The 19,943-nt window shown below is 40.2% G+C and overlaps 2 protein-coding genes across 2 annotated transcripts in view; both read right to left on the bottom strand.

Moving 5' to 3' along the window:
* LOC128204420 (uncharacterized) overlaps positions 1 to 7,103 on the bottom strand; it is a 36,887-nt gene extending 29,784 nt beyond the window's left edge. The window contains exons 1-7 of the mRNA XM_052905839.1: positions 7,033 to 7,103; positions 5,160 to 6,760; positions 4,235 to 4,748; positions 3,852 to 3,999; positions 3,460 to 3,680; positions 3,022 to 3,225; positions 2,628 to 2,810 (exon numbers count right to left, since the gene is read on the bottom strand). Of these exons, the coding sequence (XP_052761799.1) occupies positions 2,628 to 2,810; positions 3,022 to 3,225; positions 3,460 to 3,680; positions 3,852 to 3,999; positions 4,235 to 4,748; positions 5,160 to 6,760; positions 7,033 to 7,096 (2,935 nt within the window). The 5' untranslated portion in view covers positions 7,097 to 7,103. The remainder of the gene's footprint in view (positions 1 to 2,627; positions 2,811 to 3,021; positions 3,226 to 3,459; positions 3,681 to 3,851; positions 4,000 to 4,234; positions 4,749 to 5,159; positions 6,761 to 7,032) is intronic.
* Positions 7,104 to 12,915: 5,812 nt separating this feature from the next.
* LOC128212494 (NAD-dependent protein deacylase sirtuin-6-like) lies at positions 12,916 to 16,267 on the bottom strand. The gene is made up of 7 exons (XM_052917979.1): positions 16,137 to 16,267; positions 15,695 to 15,871; positions 15,214 to 15,445; positions 14,935 to 15,021; positions 14,307 to 14,644; positions 13,884 to 14,077; positions 12,916 to 13,682 (listed from the first exon to the last, which is right to left on the bottom strand). Exons 2-7 carry the CDS (start codon positions 15,800 to 15,802, stop codon positions 13,490 to 13,492), a joined length of 1,152 nt encoding a protein of 383 aa, XP_052773939.1. The 5' UTR covers positions 15,803 to 15,871; positions 16,137 to 16,267; the 3' UTR covers positions 12,916 to 13,489.
* Between the last annotated feature and the right edge of the window lie 3,676 nt (positions 16,268 to 19,943).

Below are 19,943 nucleotides of genomic sequence, written 5' to 3'. Positions count from 1 at the left end.
ACACTGGCCCGGTACTTACCCTTGAGCTCATTGTAGATGGTGGCGGTTAGGTTACACTGGCCCGGTACTTACCCTTGAGCTCATTGTAGATGGTGGCGGTTAGGTTACACTGGCCCGGTACTTACCCTTGAGCTCATTGTAGATGGTTGCGGTTAGGTTACACTGGCCCGGTACTTACCCTTGAGCTCATTGTAGATGGTGGCGGTTAGGTTACACTGGCCCGGTACTTACACTTGAGCTCATTGTAGATGGTGGCGGTTAGGTTACACTGGCCCGGTACTTACCCTTGAGCTCATTGTAGATGGTGGCGGTTAGGTTAGACTGGCCCGGTACTTACACTTGAGCTCATTGTAGATGGTGGCGGTTAGGTTACACTGGCCTGGTACTTACCCTTGAGCTCATTGTAGATGGTGACAATGGTTCACACTTACCGGGAACTTACCTTTTCATTCGTTGTTGATGGTGGCGATAAGTCAAACTCATCGGGTATTTACCCTCGGGCTTGATGAAGATGGTGACGGTTGGGTCGCTCTTATTGAGTATCTGCGCTTGTGCGAGGTGTATATCATAGCGGAGAGTTCGTACTCACCGGGAACATACCCTTTTACTAGTTGTATATATTGGCGTTTGGATCGAACTATATTGATACTTACCATGCTGGTTTCTTATCTTTTTGCTTTTAGATACGTGACGGAGAGGTCGCACTGATCAACTACTTACCATTGCACTCGTTGTATTTTGTGGTGGTGGGGCGCACATACCCTTTCGTCCGTTGTAGATGGTTACTGTTTGGTCGCACTAGCTAGATATATTTTCCATGCGCTTTGAGATAGGGTCGCGCCGGCTGTGTACCCAACCCTTTGCCTCGTTCATATTGTTGAAATTGGGTTGCACAGGCTGTGTACTTAACCCTTATCTATGCTAATATGGCTGAGATGGGATATAGCTGATTAAGTACTTCATCCTGCTCTAGTCGTATATGGTTAAGATTGGGTCGACTGGTTTGATGCTAAACCCCACTTTCGGCTCCTATTATTAGGATTGGGTCGCGCTGGATGTGTACTTAACCCTTCTCAAGTGTCATATAGTTGAGATGAGGTAGCGCTGGCTGGGTACTTACCCCTGCTATAGGCTCATATGGTTATGATGGGGTAGCGTTTGCTGGGTACTTACCCCTGCTGTCGGCTCATGTTTGTGATTGGGCAGCGCTGGCTGTGTACTTACCCCTGCGTTCGGCTTATATGGTTATGATGGGGTAGTGTTTGCTGGGTACTTACCCCTGCTATCGGCTCATGTTTGTGATTGGGCAGCGCTGGCTGTGTACTTACCCCTGCTATAGGCTCATATTGTCGTGATTTGGTAGCGCTGGCTGTGTTCTTTACCCTGTGCTCAGTTTATACGGTTTAGATGAGGTAGCGTTTTCTGGGTACTTACCCCTGCTATAGGCTCATATGGTTGTGACTGGGAAGCGCTGGCTGTGTACTTTACCATGTGCTCGGTTTATATGGTTTAGGTGAGGTAGCACTGGATGTGTACTTTACCCTGTGCTCGGTTTATATGGTTTAAATGAGGTAGCACTGGCTGTGTACTTTACCCTGTGCCCGGTTCATAATGGTTTAGATGAGGTAGCGCTGTCTGGGTACTTACCCATGTTATCGGCTCATATGGTTGTGATTGGGTAGCGCTGGTTGTGTACTTTACCATGTGCTCGGTTTATATGGTTTAGGTGAGGTAGCATTGGATGTGTACTTTACCCTGTGTTCGGTTTATGTGGTTTAGATGAGGTAGCACGGGCTGTGTACTTTACCCTGTGCTCGGTTTATATGGTTTAGGTGAGGTAGCACTGGATGTGTACTTTACCCTGTGCCCGGTTCATAATGGTTCAGATGAGGTAGCGCTGGCTGGGTACTTACCCCTGCTATCGGCTCATATGGTTGTGATTGGGTAGCGCTGGCTGTGTACTTTACCATGTGCTCGGTTTATATGGTTTAGGTGAGGTAGCACTGGATGTGTACTTTACCATGTGCTCGGTTTATATGGTTTAGATGAGGTAGCACTGGCTGTGTACTTTACCCTGTGATCGGTTTATATGGTTTAGATGAGGTAGCACTGGCTGTGTACATAGACATACCCTGTGCTCGGTTTATCTGGTTTAGATGAGGTAGCGTTGGCTGGGTACTTACCCCTGCTATCGGCTCATATGGTTGTGATTTGGTAGCGCTGGCTGTGTACTTTACCCTGTGCTCGGTTTATATGGTTTAGGTGAGGTAGCACTGGATGTGTACTTTACCCTGTGCTCGGTTTATCTGGTTTAGATGAGGTAGCACTGGATGTGTACTTTACCCTGTGCTCGGTTTATCTGGTTTAGATGAGGTAGCACCGGCTGTGTACTTTACCCTGTGCTCGGTTTATATGGTTTAGATGAGGTAGCACTGGCTGTGTACATAGACATACCCTGTGCTCGGTTTATCTGGTTTAGATGAGGTAGCGCTGGCAGGGTACATTACCCTGCTCTTGGCTCACATGGCTAAGAATGGGTATCGCTGGCTACGTACGTAACCTGCTTTCGGCTTATATGTTTGTGGTGGTGTGTACGGTGTCCCACTTGTTAGGTACAATGTACTTACCTTTTCGATCGGTGCATATAGTGGCGGTGTTGTCGAGTAGGTTGGTGGTTGTGTTGTAGAAGAGCTGACAAAACTGGTAGGTGATGCCGCCCTGGCTGTCCAAGCTTGTATCCCGAAACGTTCGAACGCCTTCGTCCAGCCAATCTCTGCAATTATAACACGCCCTCTCCAGACCTGACCGAACTGTAAACACACGAGAAAGACGAATGAATAGACTTAAATATGTCAGACCCAATTATTTTTTTCGTATTTGTGCGAGACGCTTTAGTTGTTCAACAATATTTTTATTCTCGATACCCAGTGTTTATTTCTTTTATTATAAGAGATTAGCAATTTACAAACTTATGATGTCTGAAAGAAGTTACCAAGTGATGCTTTTAAACCAATCTCTCACCGGAAGTGATACTCTGGTGAGCCTCGTTCTGAATATGACACGTGCCCCCATACGGTGGCAAGTTCTTGTAGAATGTTTGCACGGCTGAAGTGGTGGCAAACCCCTCCAGGGACACGTCGACCGAAATGCGGATCAGCGTTGGATAGTTGTCGTTTGTATGGCTCATTATCGATTTTGGAACGGAGAGACCGACCGACCTCGTGACTGCCGCGAATAAACAGTACATAAATAACAACGTCATTTTTCTACCACGAATTTCAACATAACGTAAGGCACAGAGATTCATCTCTGATTATAGTTGTATTCATGGTTTAGAAACTAGAACAAACTCGAAGTCCATTGACCGTACGTTTGATAAATAAAAGAGTCGTATGGTGAAATATGTAAAAACATAACAAAAAATAGTGATTATGTTCACATAAATACATTACATAGTACCTGTTACATGGTTGGTTTTATCGTTAAATATGGTTTGACTGGTATGGTTCATCTCCACCTTCCACTGGTAGGTGGCGGAATTGTTGTTGATATCGGTCACAGTGACCGCCTGCCGCTTACGGCGCGCCACCGGTGCCAGGATGGCGACGTTAACCTCGATGTCGCGAGAAATTAGTTTAACGATTTCCTTTTCGCCAGTCTTGCAGTTGACGCCTTTACATCTGCGGGCAAGGAAGATATGCCAGGTTGATTTAAATAACTGAGAACTTGTGTAAAAATAGCGCTTGCCGGTCAGTTATGACATAAAACTTAGGAGGATCAAACTGGGACTGTTATAAAAACAAGACAAAACCAGTCGTGATTATGAACACTCTCGCATTAACAACACTCACACAATCTGCAGATTAAGGGGTCTCTTGTCGATAGGTTTTATCGCTTGTGATTTATTTGACGTTCGGTCCCCCTTCGTCCACACATGGGTGAAAATGTACCATTGGTTGGTCACGTAGTTCCCAGGGGTAATGGTGAGTGTGCGATCGGCTGAAACCATACAACGGCATAGACCTCTACCAAACAGGTATGCACTTCAATGAATGCATTATAAATTAACTATGGCGTTTAAAATCATTGATGTAGACACATACAGTTTTATAAGTTAATTCTACTACAAAAATGTTTCCGGCACCTACGATGTCATACATAATTTACTAGTACATGTATTTAAAAATAAATTCTAAAATTCAAATGAATAATTCAGTCATGTGGGCTGACTTACTCGTTACAAGGTTATCACAGGACGTTGTGTTCACGGCCTTCTTAATAGACTCCACTTCGTTAATGGGGACGTAGTTTTTCACGAGGTCGTCGCTGAGGTCCGGCCCAGTTAAGCAGGACCACTTGTGCACACTTGTTTTATTGGCAACGGACGAAAGTCCGGACGCAGGGTCGTACGAATGTAGGGAGTTCACGGTGAAGTTCAGATCGGCAAACACGGTCTTCAATGGTGTGTAGTCATTCACCTCATTGTCGAGGGACACCACCAACTGTTTGTATATAAATTTCACGTATATATGGTCTTTGCTATGTGGCATGCCAGTGTGGTCTATAAACTGGGTTTTGAGCTCATACCTGTACACACCGGCGTCAGTTGTGTTTGCAGTTATTTGCCAGGTAGTTTTGACGGATTCGGTCGTTTCTGTGTAATCAGTATTGTTATTAGAATCGTAAATAGTCCAGGTTGTTTTGTAGTTTGTTCCACAGTTATTGGTGAGCAGAACAACCGCCTTGATCTGAAACAAGCAGCATCCTGTAACCCATGCAGACTCTCGCACGGAATGTTATCGATGAAAGGAACGGCTTATCCATATATAGAAACGACCGGTACTTGAAACCCTCACATTTGGTTATATGACGCAAAATGAACGTTATATGATTTCTTTACTGACCCTCAAGGCTTGGAATATGTTCATACTTCGATAAAACCAATTAATATTTACGGCCATTGAAGGTATACCACTTTGTACTTGGTGGTCATGCATATTAATTTAATAAATCTGACGAATATATACCGAAGGTTTAAACAAGGCAACCCATTAAAATGATATAGATTTATAGTTTTTTTTTTTAAATAATATGTACCTAGTATCTATATTTATTCTCTTTAATGAAATGTCGATTAAAAAATTGTGTAACGACAGTACCTCCTTCAAAGTGTCTGTATACGCCTGTATGGCGGCGGCAGGGTACTTCCCGGAAGTGAAGAAAGTCTCTGATTGCCAGCAGTCGTAATACACAAATGCATTCAGCTCTAGAAGCTGGAACGTCTGCCTATTGCTGCAGTTTACTTGTATCATCTGGGACTGGTTACCAATGTTGAACTTGTACGCTATGGTGACGTAACTGGTGTTCGTGGAGCTGCCATTCATCGTTACTTCCCCCATGTCGTCCGGGAAGGTAAATACACACGTGATGTTGTACAGGTGCGGGTTCGTTGTTGGGTCCAGCAGATGCATGGAGAGCTCTAGAGGAACAGACCACGGGTGGTACGTAATGTCGGTGCTGTTGTGAACTATCTGAAGGTTCGCCACATACTCCTCCACGATAATGAGATAGGGAATAATGATTCTGGTTTCCTCCATAGTCGCAATCGTATCTGGCAGTCCGTTATCACACGTCATTTCCGCAGTGAACCATCCTGCTGTATAGTTTGCCTTAGAAAACTCTCTTGTAAGGTCTGTTCTGCCACTTATGTCATCGGTATTAAAGTCGAACACTTCGACAGCGCTGTCTGTGTCGCCGTACACAACAGTACATGTGACCACACCCATGCTTACAGTAGCGCTACCGAGAACGGTGATCGTGAAGTCAATGTTTTCGTTAACCAACACGAGCTGATCACTGACATTGAATATTATTGAGTTCACGTTGTGTATTATTTCTAAGGTAAAAGTGACCTGGTAGCTGCTCGCATAGTTTGATACTTCTACATCAAGAGAATAATTGCCAGTGAGCGACGTGTTAAACATGAAGTTATGAGTGCCAGACACGTCCCCTGAACAAATTTCCGCTTCTAGTTGTTGAGTGAATTGGTCAGTGTCTACGAGCATGGCTACAATTGTAACGTTTTCGCCTTGTGTGAAATCAATAGCTATGTTGAATGGCAGATTTGTCATAACAATGTATGGTTGGGTCGGGTATTCGACCAAGGAGGAGGACGTTATCATAATGCCGGTTTGGACTGCGATAATGGCATATTTCTGTACGACTGCAGATATGGGATTGTCCAGAACAACATCCACTGTAAAGAGACCGTTGGTGAACCATGCGGCGTCCAGTATAAATATATGGGATCCATTGGCCGCAACAGTCTGGTCTTGAGTATGACCATCGACTGTCACGTTAATTGTGACATCTAAGCCAAGGTCAAATTCTACATTAAAGTATACATCCATTCCGTTCCGAATATCGGCGGCTGTGACACCAATGAAAAGATCTCGTGTTCCATTGCTCACGTCCACATTGAATATTTCGGTACCGATGTACTTATTGAGTTCGAAAACAACCTCGAATAAATCTTCGCCGCAAATGAGAGACAGGTCGTAATAGCCGAACGTATCGTATTTGATGTCAATGGGCTCGGGGGTTGCCGTGGTGACGTTCATGAAGTACACCTCGTCGTCGTTCATGTCAAGGCTGCAGTGCACCTCCGTCGGCGGCGTGTCGGCGAATGTGTACTCCGCGTAAAGTCCGTTCTCCACGCCTGTGGCGTTGAAGGGCACCGACAGCGTCCATGCCCGCGTGCCTGATATAGAAGCAAATATGGCCCACAAGTTAAAGTGTAACAAACATATATCATGAAAACAAAAGAAATACCGCGCCTAAATAAAATATTACAGTTCTGAGAGGATAAACAGCTTTAATAACAACTAAAAATTATATACAGCAACGTATCCTTTTCTGAAAGGAATTCAAATGTTATTATTAATATACATCAAATTAGCATTAGTTGTGTAATAAGATTATACTATTAATGATGTCTTTTTTGAAGATAAGACTTCACAAATATCACAATACCATGAAGAAAGAATAGAATCCAAAGAATTGTCACAGTAAAATTGACAACGAATTTCCCCGACATTGCGCATCCAAAGTGTCGAAGGAAAATCATAACATAAAATATTTGAAACCAGTATTTAGTTTCAGTCAATGCAATTAAATATTCTTAGCGTCATCAATCACTATGGTATCGCCAATGAAGCAAAACTGGTTTCGTGTTAAAATAATGAATATTTCATTAAAATATTGGATCATTCAGTTAAAACGGAGGAATGCAATGTACGTCTATTGGTTCTGAGAACCAAGTAATTATCAAAGGTAAATACAGTCTGGGCCTTACAATTATCGCGGGCTCGCTCTCATTGTCTTGTGAAGGTTTAGATAATGGAAAAATTGATTTCAAATTAAAAGTTAAAGCACCATTGTAAGGCAGGTTTACTAGAAACGATTCACAATAAAAGCAAATCATAATGCTGGAAACGATTCACAATAAAGGGTCATCATACACACAGGAAACGGTTCAAAATAAAGGCATATCATAAAACTGGAAACGGTAAACAATAAAAAGCTAATAATAATACTGTAAACGGTTCACAATAAAAGGTCATCGTACATACAGGAAACGGTTCAAACTAAGAGCTGATCATAATACTGGAAACGGTTCACCATCAAATGTCATCGTACATACAGAAAACGGTTCACAATAAAAGGTCATCATACATACAGGAAAAGGTTCACAATAAAAGGTCACCATTCATACAGGAAACGGTTCACAATAAAAGGTCATCATACATACAGGAAACGGTTCCCATTAGAAGGTCATCAAACATACAGGAAACTGTTCACAATAAAAGCATATCATAATACTGGAAATGATTCACTATAAAAGGTCATCGTACACACAGAAAACGGTTCAAACTAAGAGCTGATCATGATACTTGAAACGGTTCATAATAAAAGGTCATCAAACATACAGGAAACGGCTCAAAATAAGAGCAAATCATAATACTGGAATCAATTCACAATAAAAGGTCATCATACATACAGGAAACGGTTCAAAATAAGAGCTTATCAAAATTCTGCAAACGGTTGACAATAAAAGGTCATCATACATACAGGAAACGGTTTACAATAAAAGGTCATCATACATACTGGAAACGGTTCACAATAAAAGGTCATCATACATACAGGAAACGGTTCAAACTAAGCGATGATCATGATACTGGAAACAGTTCTCATTAACAGCATATCATAATACCGGAAACGGTTCACAATAAAAGGTCCTCGTACATACGGGAAACGGTTCAAATTAAGAGCTGATCATAATACTGGAAACGGTTTGCAATATAAAGGTTCTCGTACATACAGGAAACGGTTCAAACTAAGAGCTGATCATGAAACTGGAGACAGTTCACAATAATGCAACATATTAAAATACTGGAAACGGTTCACATTAAAAGGTCCTCGTACATACAGGAAACGGTTCAAACTAAGAACTGATCACGATACTGGAGACAGTTCACAATTACAACAAATTATAATACTGGAAACGGTTCACAGTAAAAGGTCATTAAACATACAGGAAAATGTTCCCAATAAAAGGTCATCATTCATACAGTAAACGGTTCACAATAAAAGCAAATCATGATACTGGTTTACAATAAAAGGTCATCGTACATACAGGAAACGGTTCAAAATAAATGGTCGTCATACATACTGGAAACGGTTCACAATAAAACCTAATCATAATACTGGAAACAATTCACAAACACCGATTAGGTTCCCATTGCCATAAGCAAACCATCATTAACAGCATCTACAACGCATCGCCATGCCAAGTTCCTCTCTTTGGGCGTCGTGTTGTTACACTTATGGCGGTTGTTTGGACGCCCAATATGGTGTGTATCGGCCTATCGCTAGCCTCTCGCTTCAGCCATTCTAGAATTTTTTTTCAGAGATACGTGCTTGCGAATTTTGAGCAAAATATTTTGCATAATTTTCCTCCACCTCCCAATCCACCTCCATACATGTTTTCAAACAATCAATGTATATTATTTAATGCATGTCTTTATGAGGTATATTTGTTGTGCAATTAACATATTTCTAAATTGATTGTGTATGATTTTATTCTTCATGTCCATGAATATATTCATGTTTATGATATGTTCTAGTATATGTGAGTTTTATTGTTGCACATTTATTGGGCGCTGGCGGTTGTTTGGACGCCAAATATGCTAGTCGTGAATAATATGTTACGAGGATGTCAAACTCGTATTTATTATTTAATTTTGACATTGAATAAATGTCCTTTTCACTCACTGTGGTTTATTATTCACGTCTCCCATTTGGTTGAACTTGTCATGGCCAGCCCCTTCTTATTCAGAAGCAATACATAAAAGCTAATTATGATTCTGGAAACTGTTCACAATAAAAGCAAATCATGATACTCAATTCAATTCAATAGTTTATTAGCACAAACATTCAAGTTCATCGCCTTTACTTCTGGCGGTAACATTTATTTATATACATGAGAAGAGCATGATATTATAATACACAGATTATTAACACTATTAGGATATTGATAATTCACGTTAAAAAGGAATTATTAACGTGAAATTGCTTGAACAGTGGCGTACCTTAATCCTTTACAGAACAATATCTATAAATTGACCACCCTCGCATGTCAGGCATGTTTTGACAGTAGCGGTTATGTTAGTGATGAAAAGTGATCGTTGTAAGGCCACTGTTGAGAGCATAATTATTATTTGTTTTAGTTCACTGATCAGACTTAAGAAGAAAAAAGAAGAAAAACAACAACAAAAACAACACACCATTGTTTCAAAAGCAAGCAATAATAGCAATACAAGAAAAAAAAAAGAAATATAATAAAATAAACATTTATTGGTTTATGATACTTTCTCGTCTTAAAGTTGAAAGATATACATATTACTGGAAACGGTTCACAATAAAAGCAAATCATGATACTGAAAACAATTCACAATAAAAGCTAATAATGATACTGGAAACAATTCACAATTAAAGCTAATTTTAACACTGGAAACGGTTTACAATAAAAGGCTAGTTATAATACTGGACACAGTTCACAATGAAAGGTCATCATATCACTGGAAACGGTTTACAATGGAAGGTCATCATCCATAACATTCTAAAAAAGGTGCACAATAAAAGGCCACCACACCTACTGTCCAGAATAGTTGAAGGATCAATACGTTTTGAAAATTGAAAGCAAGTCAAAACACGAAACAGGAGCATTTTCAGCAACATAATCAACATTATACTAGTGCATTTTCACTTCATTTTAAAGTGCCCTTTAGGTTTTACATTTTAAAGTAAACTTTACTTTAATATAGACGTTATATACATAAATAAATGCGGATAAAAGTTGGTATTGACTTGGAATATTTGAAGGAAATGATACTAATTTGGTTGCCAATGTTCGACTGGTGATAGTTCTAAGTATGAGATAGCTTGAGAACAGTCATGCGCGGCCCAGTCATGCGCGGCAGTCAGTGAAGAGCAATGTCGGCGAATATTGGGTAAATTGCCAATAACAAGATGCTTATGAATTATGTAGCATGACAAGCGCCATGGATTTAGATAAAGGCGAACCCAAAAATGCCTTTTAATATTTCAATAACTACGCGGGAATTTAGAATAGGTACTAAATTATTGACTAGCCTTCATTATTCTGCATTGACATGTTGAAATTGTATTAGCACATTGATGCCAATTTCATAATTGTAATAATCATATTGATCAGAGGCCCGTCTTTATTGTTATAACATGGGGTGCGTCAGAAGATAGTAACCACTCCCTGGCGCATTCTGCTAGCCTTAAATTAATGTCAAAGACGTTATATATATATCATTCTTAATATCTTAAGTTCTCAACACGACATTATAATTATAGTAGCAATATATGGTCTTGCATCTGACACAGACAGAGTGCATTAAACATGTGGGCCGCCAAGGCCGTAGCTTCCTCAGTGGAATTCAAATCAGCTTAGCACTTAAAATCAACTTCGATGAATATAGAAGTATGCAAATCAATCAACACATTGTCAACTTTCTAATACACACAATACATACCGGCTTTTTACAAACAATGCGTACTTTTTCTGTGGAAAGAATGAGCGAAAGTTGGGCAAAGCGTAACCCTTTGTGTATCACTTTAAGACTAGGTAGGAGATCGCTGGACAATGTTTTCAGGCAAAATACTATGGCTTGTTCCAGTGGTTGCAGAAAACAAGCGTATCATTATTATGTTGTTGTTGTTGTTTTAATTTAATTTTGACCAAAACTGGGACAGGGCGTGAATGAAAGACTGTGCATCACACTGTGTTGTTGTTGCTGGACGATGACTGTAAACGATAATGAAATAATAAATAAAAGTTAACAAAGTTTTGTATGAACGAAGATTTAAAAATGGTGCTTCATTTTGTTCATAGTTGTTTTAAATTTTAATATCCCCCCCCCCCCCCCCCAATAGGCTGTACACATTTCACTATATGATTTCGAATGTCAAGTTAGGATTAAGTCAGCTCGAGATTCCAGCTCGGCATTGAAAATAAAGTTTTGCATGTCGACCTACGATGGTGTCCAGCTCAACAATCTTGCTAAAAAATTCCCACTATAATATAGAATAATATCGACATTTCAATTTTGACTATATATTTTTGAATGTAGAGCTACAGTTGTATCCAACTCGACATTCCAGCTCGACATTGAAAATCGAGGAAGAACTTGAAATATCACAATTGGCCGTTGCAATAGCGATGTAGTACCATTAACTCTTAAAGCGGCATATTATATAAAATAGGGATGAAAAATCATCTTTTTTTAAGTTTTCATTCAAAGCAAATTTTGCCTTCCGACGTAGTATTTAAAACGTAATTTATCACACGGTATACGCACACTGTACCGGTGCTCTACCGATAATTAACGAAGCCAATGCGGCGAGCAGAATTTTTTGAGCATGTTTGAAAAATTATACCGTCGCGTGCTGAAGCTATTTTTTGCCGATGGTCTGAAGATGTCCTGCTGGGGCCATATTCAATAAACAACTTAGATCAATCTTAAATTTAAGAGTGAAATCTAAGCTTTTTGATTAGACTGTAAAATAAATTGACCAATCAACTGAATGGAATCACTGAGGCATGTCTAAGGATAAGGATAAGAACTATATTGAATACCACCCCTGATTATTTTCTACCGTTCTTAGTGATCTGATACCGTTGAGCTTCCGAACTAGTACCGATCCCCGAAAATCGCCAAATTTGTGCTCCGGTATAGCCCCGGCGAGGCAAACCGGCTGGGTGTGACAGGCCCTTTTTCAACTAGTTAAGTCAATACATGTATGTTAGAAAGCGACGCTCTACATGCATTGCAGAAATGTAGTAACCGGAATTATTCAAAACCACATTTGCATCTGATCGTTTAATTCTGTTTAGAATACAATGTTTAGCCAATGGATGCGCAGATAGGCAAGTATTAAGTACTATACTTATTCGTTAAGACTTTCAACTTTCGCGGGTGTCCGCCTATTGCCATTTAAACATTAAGTTCCGAAACGTCTTTAAATTCATATCTCCCGAAATCAAGACGTTTAGAGACGACGGCTTAAGTTTAGAGACGAAGGCTGAAATCAAGGGACGAATGCTTAATCAAGAGACGAAGGCTGACGTTTAGATACGAAGGCTGAAATCAAGAGACGAAGGCTGAAGTTTAGAGACGAATGCTTAATCAAGAGACGAAGGCTGAAGTTTAGAGACAAAGGCTGAAGTCTAGAGACGAAGGCTGAAGTTTGGAGACCAAGGCTGAAGTTAAGAGACGAAGGCTTTGAGGTTTGAACTTGGAGGATGGTGGAGTGACAGGACACAGGTTGTCGATGTTTTTGCTTTATTTTGTAGAAAAAACAAGCGTTAACAAAAGCGAAAATACGTTAAAGAATAAATATCATGAAAATTGCGTGCGCTATGTTGTGTCGGTTGGATTCATTGCAAAGCATTACTGATAAATAGTTGGCGCAAGTAAATGCGAATCAGCCTAACACTTGAGTGTACGCGTACGTGTACCTGTATCTTGTACGTGTAGTGACAATTACAGTTGACAATGAAGTCGTTTGTGAAGTTTACTTTTAACTTGTATTTGTAGGCTCCCTGATGCTCGCAGTTTTTATTTCACTTGTATATATACTCGTTTATGCTACATTGTTTGTTAAAATGCCAACACGTTGACATTGATCATTATAAACAAGGGATGACAACGAGTAGAAAATTAATACTCGAGTACTCGGACGATCGTTCGATCGAGTACTCGGGTACTCGATTACTCGGAAAAATATATAAGTAAACATTTGTGTTGATGAAGGTGTACATTGTTCAGGTCGAAATAAACAATTCGTCTGTCCGTCTGTCTATATACTGTAGATTTATGGTCCTCCGAGTTGTCCAAAACTATCGCCGCATCTCGTCGTACTCCAGCAGACGCGCCTCCCGTCCGTCCTCCCAGTCGCGAACGGCTTCGTCGCCCAGCAACTCTACCATCAGGGCCTTCATCAGCTTGTCACAGTCGCCATGGATACGGCTCCCGATCCGTACACCTTGCTCGTCCACGCGCTCGCATTCGGTATCGTACTCTGTCGCTTGCCTGAATAAGGGCGACATCAGCGTTATACACACTCATACACAAAAAAGTATGTTTATCTTTATTTTCAGGACTATAATCAATGAACATGCACTTTTATCAAGAAATACATGTACATGCAAAATAACTTTATGACTTTATATACTTTTATACCTCGATTATCGACTTTTTATCAAAAAAGCAAGATATTGTGAAGGGGTTTACCTGTTACAGATAACGAGTCTGTGTGGGGATTTTCCGCTCATAACGAGGCTGTTCGCTGGGCTGACCATTAACGTGGAACCCAGACACATAAAAATGTCTCCCTTCCGCGCATGCTCCTGCGCTGCATCGAGTACTTGCTCCTCAAGGTAGTCACCGAAGTTAATAATAGTGTTCATCAGGTACCCTCCACAATCCTGTCAAACGATACGAAGCTAGATTTAATTTTACTGATGGAGGTTTAGTTTTACCTTCCTGTATCTTTTCAAGAGTGTTGATGCGTTGATAAAGTAACACATTGCAAAAAGAAGACACCAGATTTCAATAACTACATTACAGCTGACTTATTCATTTGTTAATTAGTTTGCAGGCGAATAAACAAAACCGGTAACAGCAATAAATTCCAGCGCCCGCTTTCATATTAACCTTTTTCTCGCACATCCTTCCTGTTCTATGGCTGATGCCGCACCTTTCACATTTTTTCGGCGGGACGTTGTGCGCCTGAGAGGCGGCGTCCCGGTGGCTTCTCCCCACGTCATAGCGCGTGCCACACTTCTCACACTTCTGAACGTAGGCGTTTCCATGGAGCTCGGCCATCTTGGATGCCGGAATGCAAGACAGTCGGTGAATGCCGTCTGTATTTTGACTGATAACGAACTTGAATATTCCCATGTCCACCAACTTTCTGATGGCTTCGTGCGTATACGTGGGACGCAGGTCTCTCAGGGGAGTCTTCTTGTAGGCTTTCTTTGCCCCCTTTGTACCTTTAATAAGTAATAAACAGTGTCTTCTGAAATGTAGCACTAAAGATAAAAAATAACTCATTTATCAAACAGTGTCTTCTGAAATGAAGCACTAATATATAAAACAACAACTCATTTATAAAACAGTGTCTTCTGAAATGTAGCACTTTAAGATAAAAAGAACATTTATAGTAAACAGCGTTTCCTGACATGTAACATAAAAAAAGAACATAGGACATCATTTTAGGGTAAACTAAGAAGTAAATCGTCAAAAGTAGAAGTACGGTGAGACCTGAAATAGATAAGCTAACCGTGTTCTTTGAGCTTGTCGCGCTCCGTCCACTTGCCGTCTTTTCCTCGGAAGTCCCCAATACCCGCCGCGGTGGAGATCCCGGCCCCTGAAACACACCATCACAATTTGCATACCGCGGCACAGCGACATACGGACTGTTTTCCTTAATCATGACGCGTTATTACCTCATACGTATCATGAACAAACAATATTGGTCAAATATTAATATATACATAATATATATATTATATTATTATATTTATTAACGAAAATACGTTTATGTTATAAGCTGTTATACCTGTGAAAAATACTGGGTAATCTGCATTTCGAATCATTTGCGCAATCCGTTTTGCTTCCGCAGTTATGTAGTCGTCGGAATCGTGATATTCAGCAGTCTTGCGCGCCTCTTTCACTAATTTGATCTCGAGCTCAGAAAGTTCAAGGTCAGCACTCCTTCCGTACGCCCCGTCGCTCAGTTTTGCCCAGCAGTCTCGGTGAAAAACTCCCTCGCCATTGTCGTTCCACTTTGCCTGAAATCATTAATTTGCCATAAAGACATAGGATTAACGACTTAAGCCAAGCATCTTATAATAAGGCCCCGGTAGACGGCCCTACTTTGAATGCTTCCGTCTGTTTTGGTTGTGCATCTTAGCGAGGTCCAAAGTAAGGCCACGTGTAAGCTCTTTGTGGTCTATATTGCAATAAAGGAACACATTCCAGGAATTTATCTTTATTGTGAGGAATATATAGTTCCTTACCAACATCATAAATGTACTCACCTTAAGGCCCTTCTGCTGGTCACGTGACAACTGGAAGGCTCTCACCTCCACCCTCCCAGCCTTGTGCCCAACCCCGTCACCACACAGGTAACACTGTGAGCTCGACATCCGTCTAGATTTCTCTCTCTGTCTCTCTCTGTTATATATCTTATTTAGGTGTGGTTCAAACAGGATCACCTATCAACATGAATATATTTGTATTACAGAAGACGCAATTGATTATTGATTGATTGGTATAATGTCAATGAATATTATGATCATCGTAGGTCTAAAAATCCGAACTATTATAACAACCATAACTATTTACTGTTTATAACAACCACACTATTATACATACATATATTATACGGACAAACTTCACTAACAACTAATAGTGTTTACCTAAATTTTAGTAAAACACATCAAAGATGAAAATAATTCATAATAGTAAACCATTACTTACGTTCCGAGGATCCTACCGGAATGTTGTGGGATAACTTTATCAAGTGCTCCTTTCTGGAAGTTTGATATTTATAAAAACATGGTCGTATTTAAGTTATTCACAAGCATGTAATGTTTATAAATATATGTTTATTTATCACTGGTCCATGTCGGCGTAATTTCTAAAAATAGACTCGTTGGGGAATATATGGGTCGATTTTTGTATTATGACTGGCAATATTGATCACATTTATATATAAATGCCTGAGACAGGTCGGGTGGGTAAGCTTATTTATACTCATATTCCTTGGCCATTTTGGGTAGTGCTCCGATAAGAGTGTAAGTCATTTTATGTTTTTGGAGCACAGACAGAATGTAACCCTGGTTAGAGCTACCCCAGTTCTTGAACGTGTACCATTGTATAGCACTATCACACGGGACCCTCATTTAACGTCCCTCCCGGAAAACGGTTAATATTTTCTTAGTGATGTGGGGAATCTAACCTGCGACCCCTGGATTGGGAATCAAGTGTGTTACCACTAGACCACCGATCCGTTATTACATGAGATATGTGTTTACCTGTCTTTTATAGAGGTTCAAAGTACAATTTTAGTCGCTAAATCTACCAGTTTTGCACCTTTTCTCTGATTGAAATAAATTTTAATCCAAATCAAGCGGGTTTTTTAACTTCACAAACTTACACATTACACGGTATGTCAGAATGGACATCCACGGCATGACTTAGCTATTAATTACGGGACAATATGAAGTGAGAAAAGGATGGCTGTCTATATTTGCTAAAGATACCAGTTTCAACTACATTAACATGCTGTATATCTTCCCAAATAGCTTGATTGAGGCTGTAACCACCTCCTGCGTTTGATTCCCCAGATTTCGGGCCGTTTGGGCTGGGGTAAGGTACGCCGAATCCGTGGCCCTTTCGGGCGGTATTCCGAATGTCGATGTTAGTAACGCCGGATGCCGGGCAATTTCGGGCGGATAACCGGTTGCCGAGGTAATTAATTATATAAGGTACGTATATCAATTACCTAGAATTGCTCTTGTCCAATCAATAACTTAAAACTTATTTGTCCAATTATCACCAATTCGGTCTGAATATGTGTGGGCTCAATTTCCCAGCGAGTTCGATAACCAGCCATTGTCAATGAGTATTAATTCGAAAATCTATGTATGACACTTCCGCCTTATCGATTAAAAGTTAAGCAATGAATTCCTTCGTAACAAAACCACAACTTCCCCATGATGCACATAATTGAAAAAAATACTTTTAAAGGAGATATTAAACATAAAGCTATTGAATTATTATTCTGTAACAATTAATAAACAAATAATTTTTATTGATCATATTAACATGTGAATGAATGTTGTTAAGTATTATAATAATATTTGGACGTTCTCAGAACATGTTTTGTTTTACAACAGAAATATTTTCTGATGATACACAAACTTCTTGATATACATTGCATGAATATTTGTTCGATATCATTGAATAAATATTTTTGTTCAACAATACAAAGTAAACGGCACCGAATACATTTATAAAAATAGACAATATTTATCAACCAGGGGCGGTCCAGGAATTGACATTAAAGGGGCCGTTACTTAAAAGCGCAACCTTTTAACGTGCGCCCCTCCATCAGAACCGAGCTTAATATTGCATAAATTGCTTGCATGGGGCTTGGGGTTAACTCCCCAAGAAAATTAAACAATTCCGAAAAAAATGCATTTTAACGTATGTTTTTGTTTTCTTTGACGTAATAAGTAACTTTGGACGATATGAGGGAGGAGAGGGGGAGTGTGAGTGCCGGCTGCAACCCCCCCCCCTCCCAACTAAATCCGCTAGTGCATTGTCGGAATTGCGCAAATGTTGACATATTGACGATTATTTCGTAAATTAAAGTAATAATATTCCTTTCATAAATATGTTTGCTAGTTGTGTTTCTATGAATCTGATTTCAGTTTGCTATGTTTGTCTAATCAGGCTAACATAACATTGGCATCGGGAATACCGCCTGAAATGGCCCGGAATCCGACGTACCTAGCCTCGGCATCTGGAATACCGCCTGAAATGACCCGAAATCCGACGTACCTAGCCTCGGCATCGGGAATACCGCTTGAAATGGCCCGGAATCCCACGTACCTAGCCTCGGCATCGGGAATACCGCCTGAAATGGTCCGGAATCCGACGTACCTAATTACATCGGGAATACCACCTGAAATGGCCCGGAATCCGACGTACCTAGCCTCGGCATCGGGAATACCGCTTGAAATGGCCCGGAATCCCACGTACCTAGCCTCGGCATCGGGAATACCGCCTGAAATGGTCCGGAATCCGACGTACCTAATTACATCGGGAATACCACCTGAAATGGCCCGGAATCCTCGGCATCTGGAATACCGCCTTAAATGGCCCGGAATCCGACGTACCTAACCTCGGCATCTGGAATACCACCTGAAATGGCCCGGAATCCTCGGCATCTGGAATACCGCCTTAAATGGCCCGGAATCCGACGTACTTAACCTCGGCATCTGGAATACCGCCTGAAATGGCCCGGAATCCGACGTACCGGCGTACCTAACCTCCAGGACAAATACTGCGTATTGACTTCAGCGATATGATTCGAGATGCTGTCCTATGCACATTCTGTGTGTTAAATGAGAAGTCACGATAGGTCGTCCGGCTCATGCAAAATGAACGCATAATTTATTGAAGAGAAAAACAAGGGCAAATGTAAATATTTAAAAATAAATGGAATAATTAAATGTAATTGTGAAGGAAACGCAAGGACAAAGACCCGATATTGACTGGGAAAACAGGGATTGTTATCGCCGCTTTCTTCACAAGACAACGGTGTTGATGGGGAAGATTTATTCAAACACTCAAAGCGATTTTCACCCCCCCCCCATCTATTTAAGATAATAAAGATCGATATATTGCATTTCCTGAAAACAAAAATGCAACGTTTTCATGTGAAAAACCACCAGTAAAATAACTAATGCGTATAGAGACTAGGTATTCTTGTGCCAGTAAAACGCAAAAACCTTGAGCCGAAGGTTAAAACTTGGCAACAAATCAAAAACAAAATGTCAACATCACAGATCAAAAATCTGCCAAGCAACTCATACAATTGTCACAAAGAATAACAATTACGATCAAACAAGTCCATGATATAGATCATACATTGGAGGTGTCAATAGAAAAACAACAACAGAAATCATTTGTTGAAGACAAGTGAAAACCCTTTTGAAATTATAGATAAACATCCATAAATGACAATTGGCATTCGAATAACTGATCAATCACAACATGGCAGTAACAGAAACATGCAAAACAAGAGAGAAACATTTCGCATGAAAGCACTCAGTTGCAACTAAAACTACCATTAGCACCAGCTGACGTTGCTGGCGATACTGATCAGCGTTTTACCATGAACGTCACTCGATAAAGTAGGCATAGTAAGATACCTCCAAGGTTTGATCTGTGAAATGATTAATGATGTGTGTTTGTATTATGTTATACATATTTGTGATGTTTTTATTATATATCAACATGCTTTAAATTCTCCTATATTCTGGAAGTTATTTTCCAGCAAATGGACCATGCTCTGATAACTTCCCATGTTGTATTGGGATCAGACAAGGAGAAAGCTTATATCCCTTATCATTTTCTTCTTTTTCTGTAAACGATTTGCTTGCATGACAATTTTTAAAACAGTACAATTGTTAATGTAACGGTTATAAAACAACAACATCAACAACAACAACAACAAAAAGCAGCATGAAGATGACCAGACATTAATAGATTTCT

This window comes from Mya arenaria, chromosome 2 (genome assembly GCF_026914265.1).
Source record: "Mya arenaria isolate MELC-2E11 chromosome 2, ASM2691426v1".
NCBI classification, from domain to species: Eukaryota; Metazoa; Mollusca; class Bivalvia; order Myida; family Myidae; genus Mya; species Mya arenaria.
The sequence above is the reverse complement of the archived record's forward strand: the minus strand, read 5'-3'. Positions and strand labels throughout refer to the sequence as shown.

What these genes read in the sequence shown, in the direction of transcription:
- LOC128212494 (XM_052917979.1), bottom strand. Translation starts at nt 15,802, where the DNA reads ATGTCGAGCTCACAGTGTTACCTGTGTGGTGACGGGGTTGGGCACAAG. An exon ending in TTACCCAGTATTTTTCACAG is followed by an intron (nt 15,022 to 15,213) that starts GTATAACAGCTT and finishes GGTGTGTTTCAG; the next exon opens with GGGCCGGGATCTCCACCGCG. An exon ending in AGACTCGTTATCTGTAACAG is followed by an intron (nt 13,683 to 13,883) that starts GTAAACCCCTTC and finishes GCCCTTATTCAG; the next exon opens with GCAAGCGACAGAGTACGATA.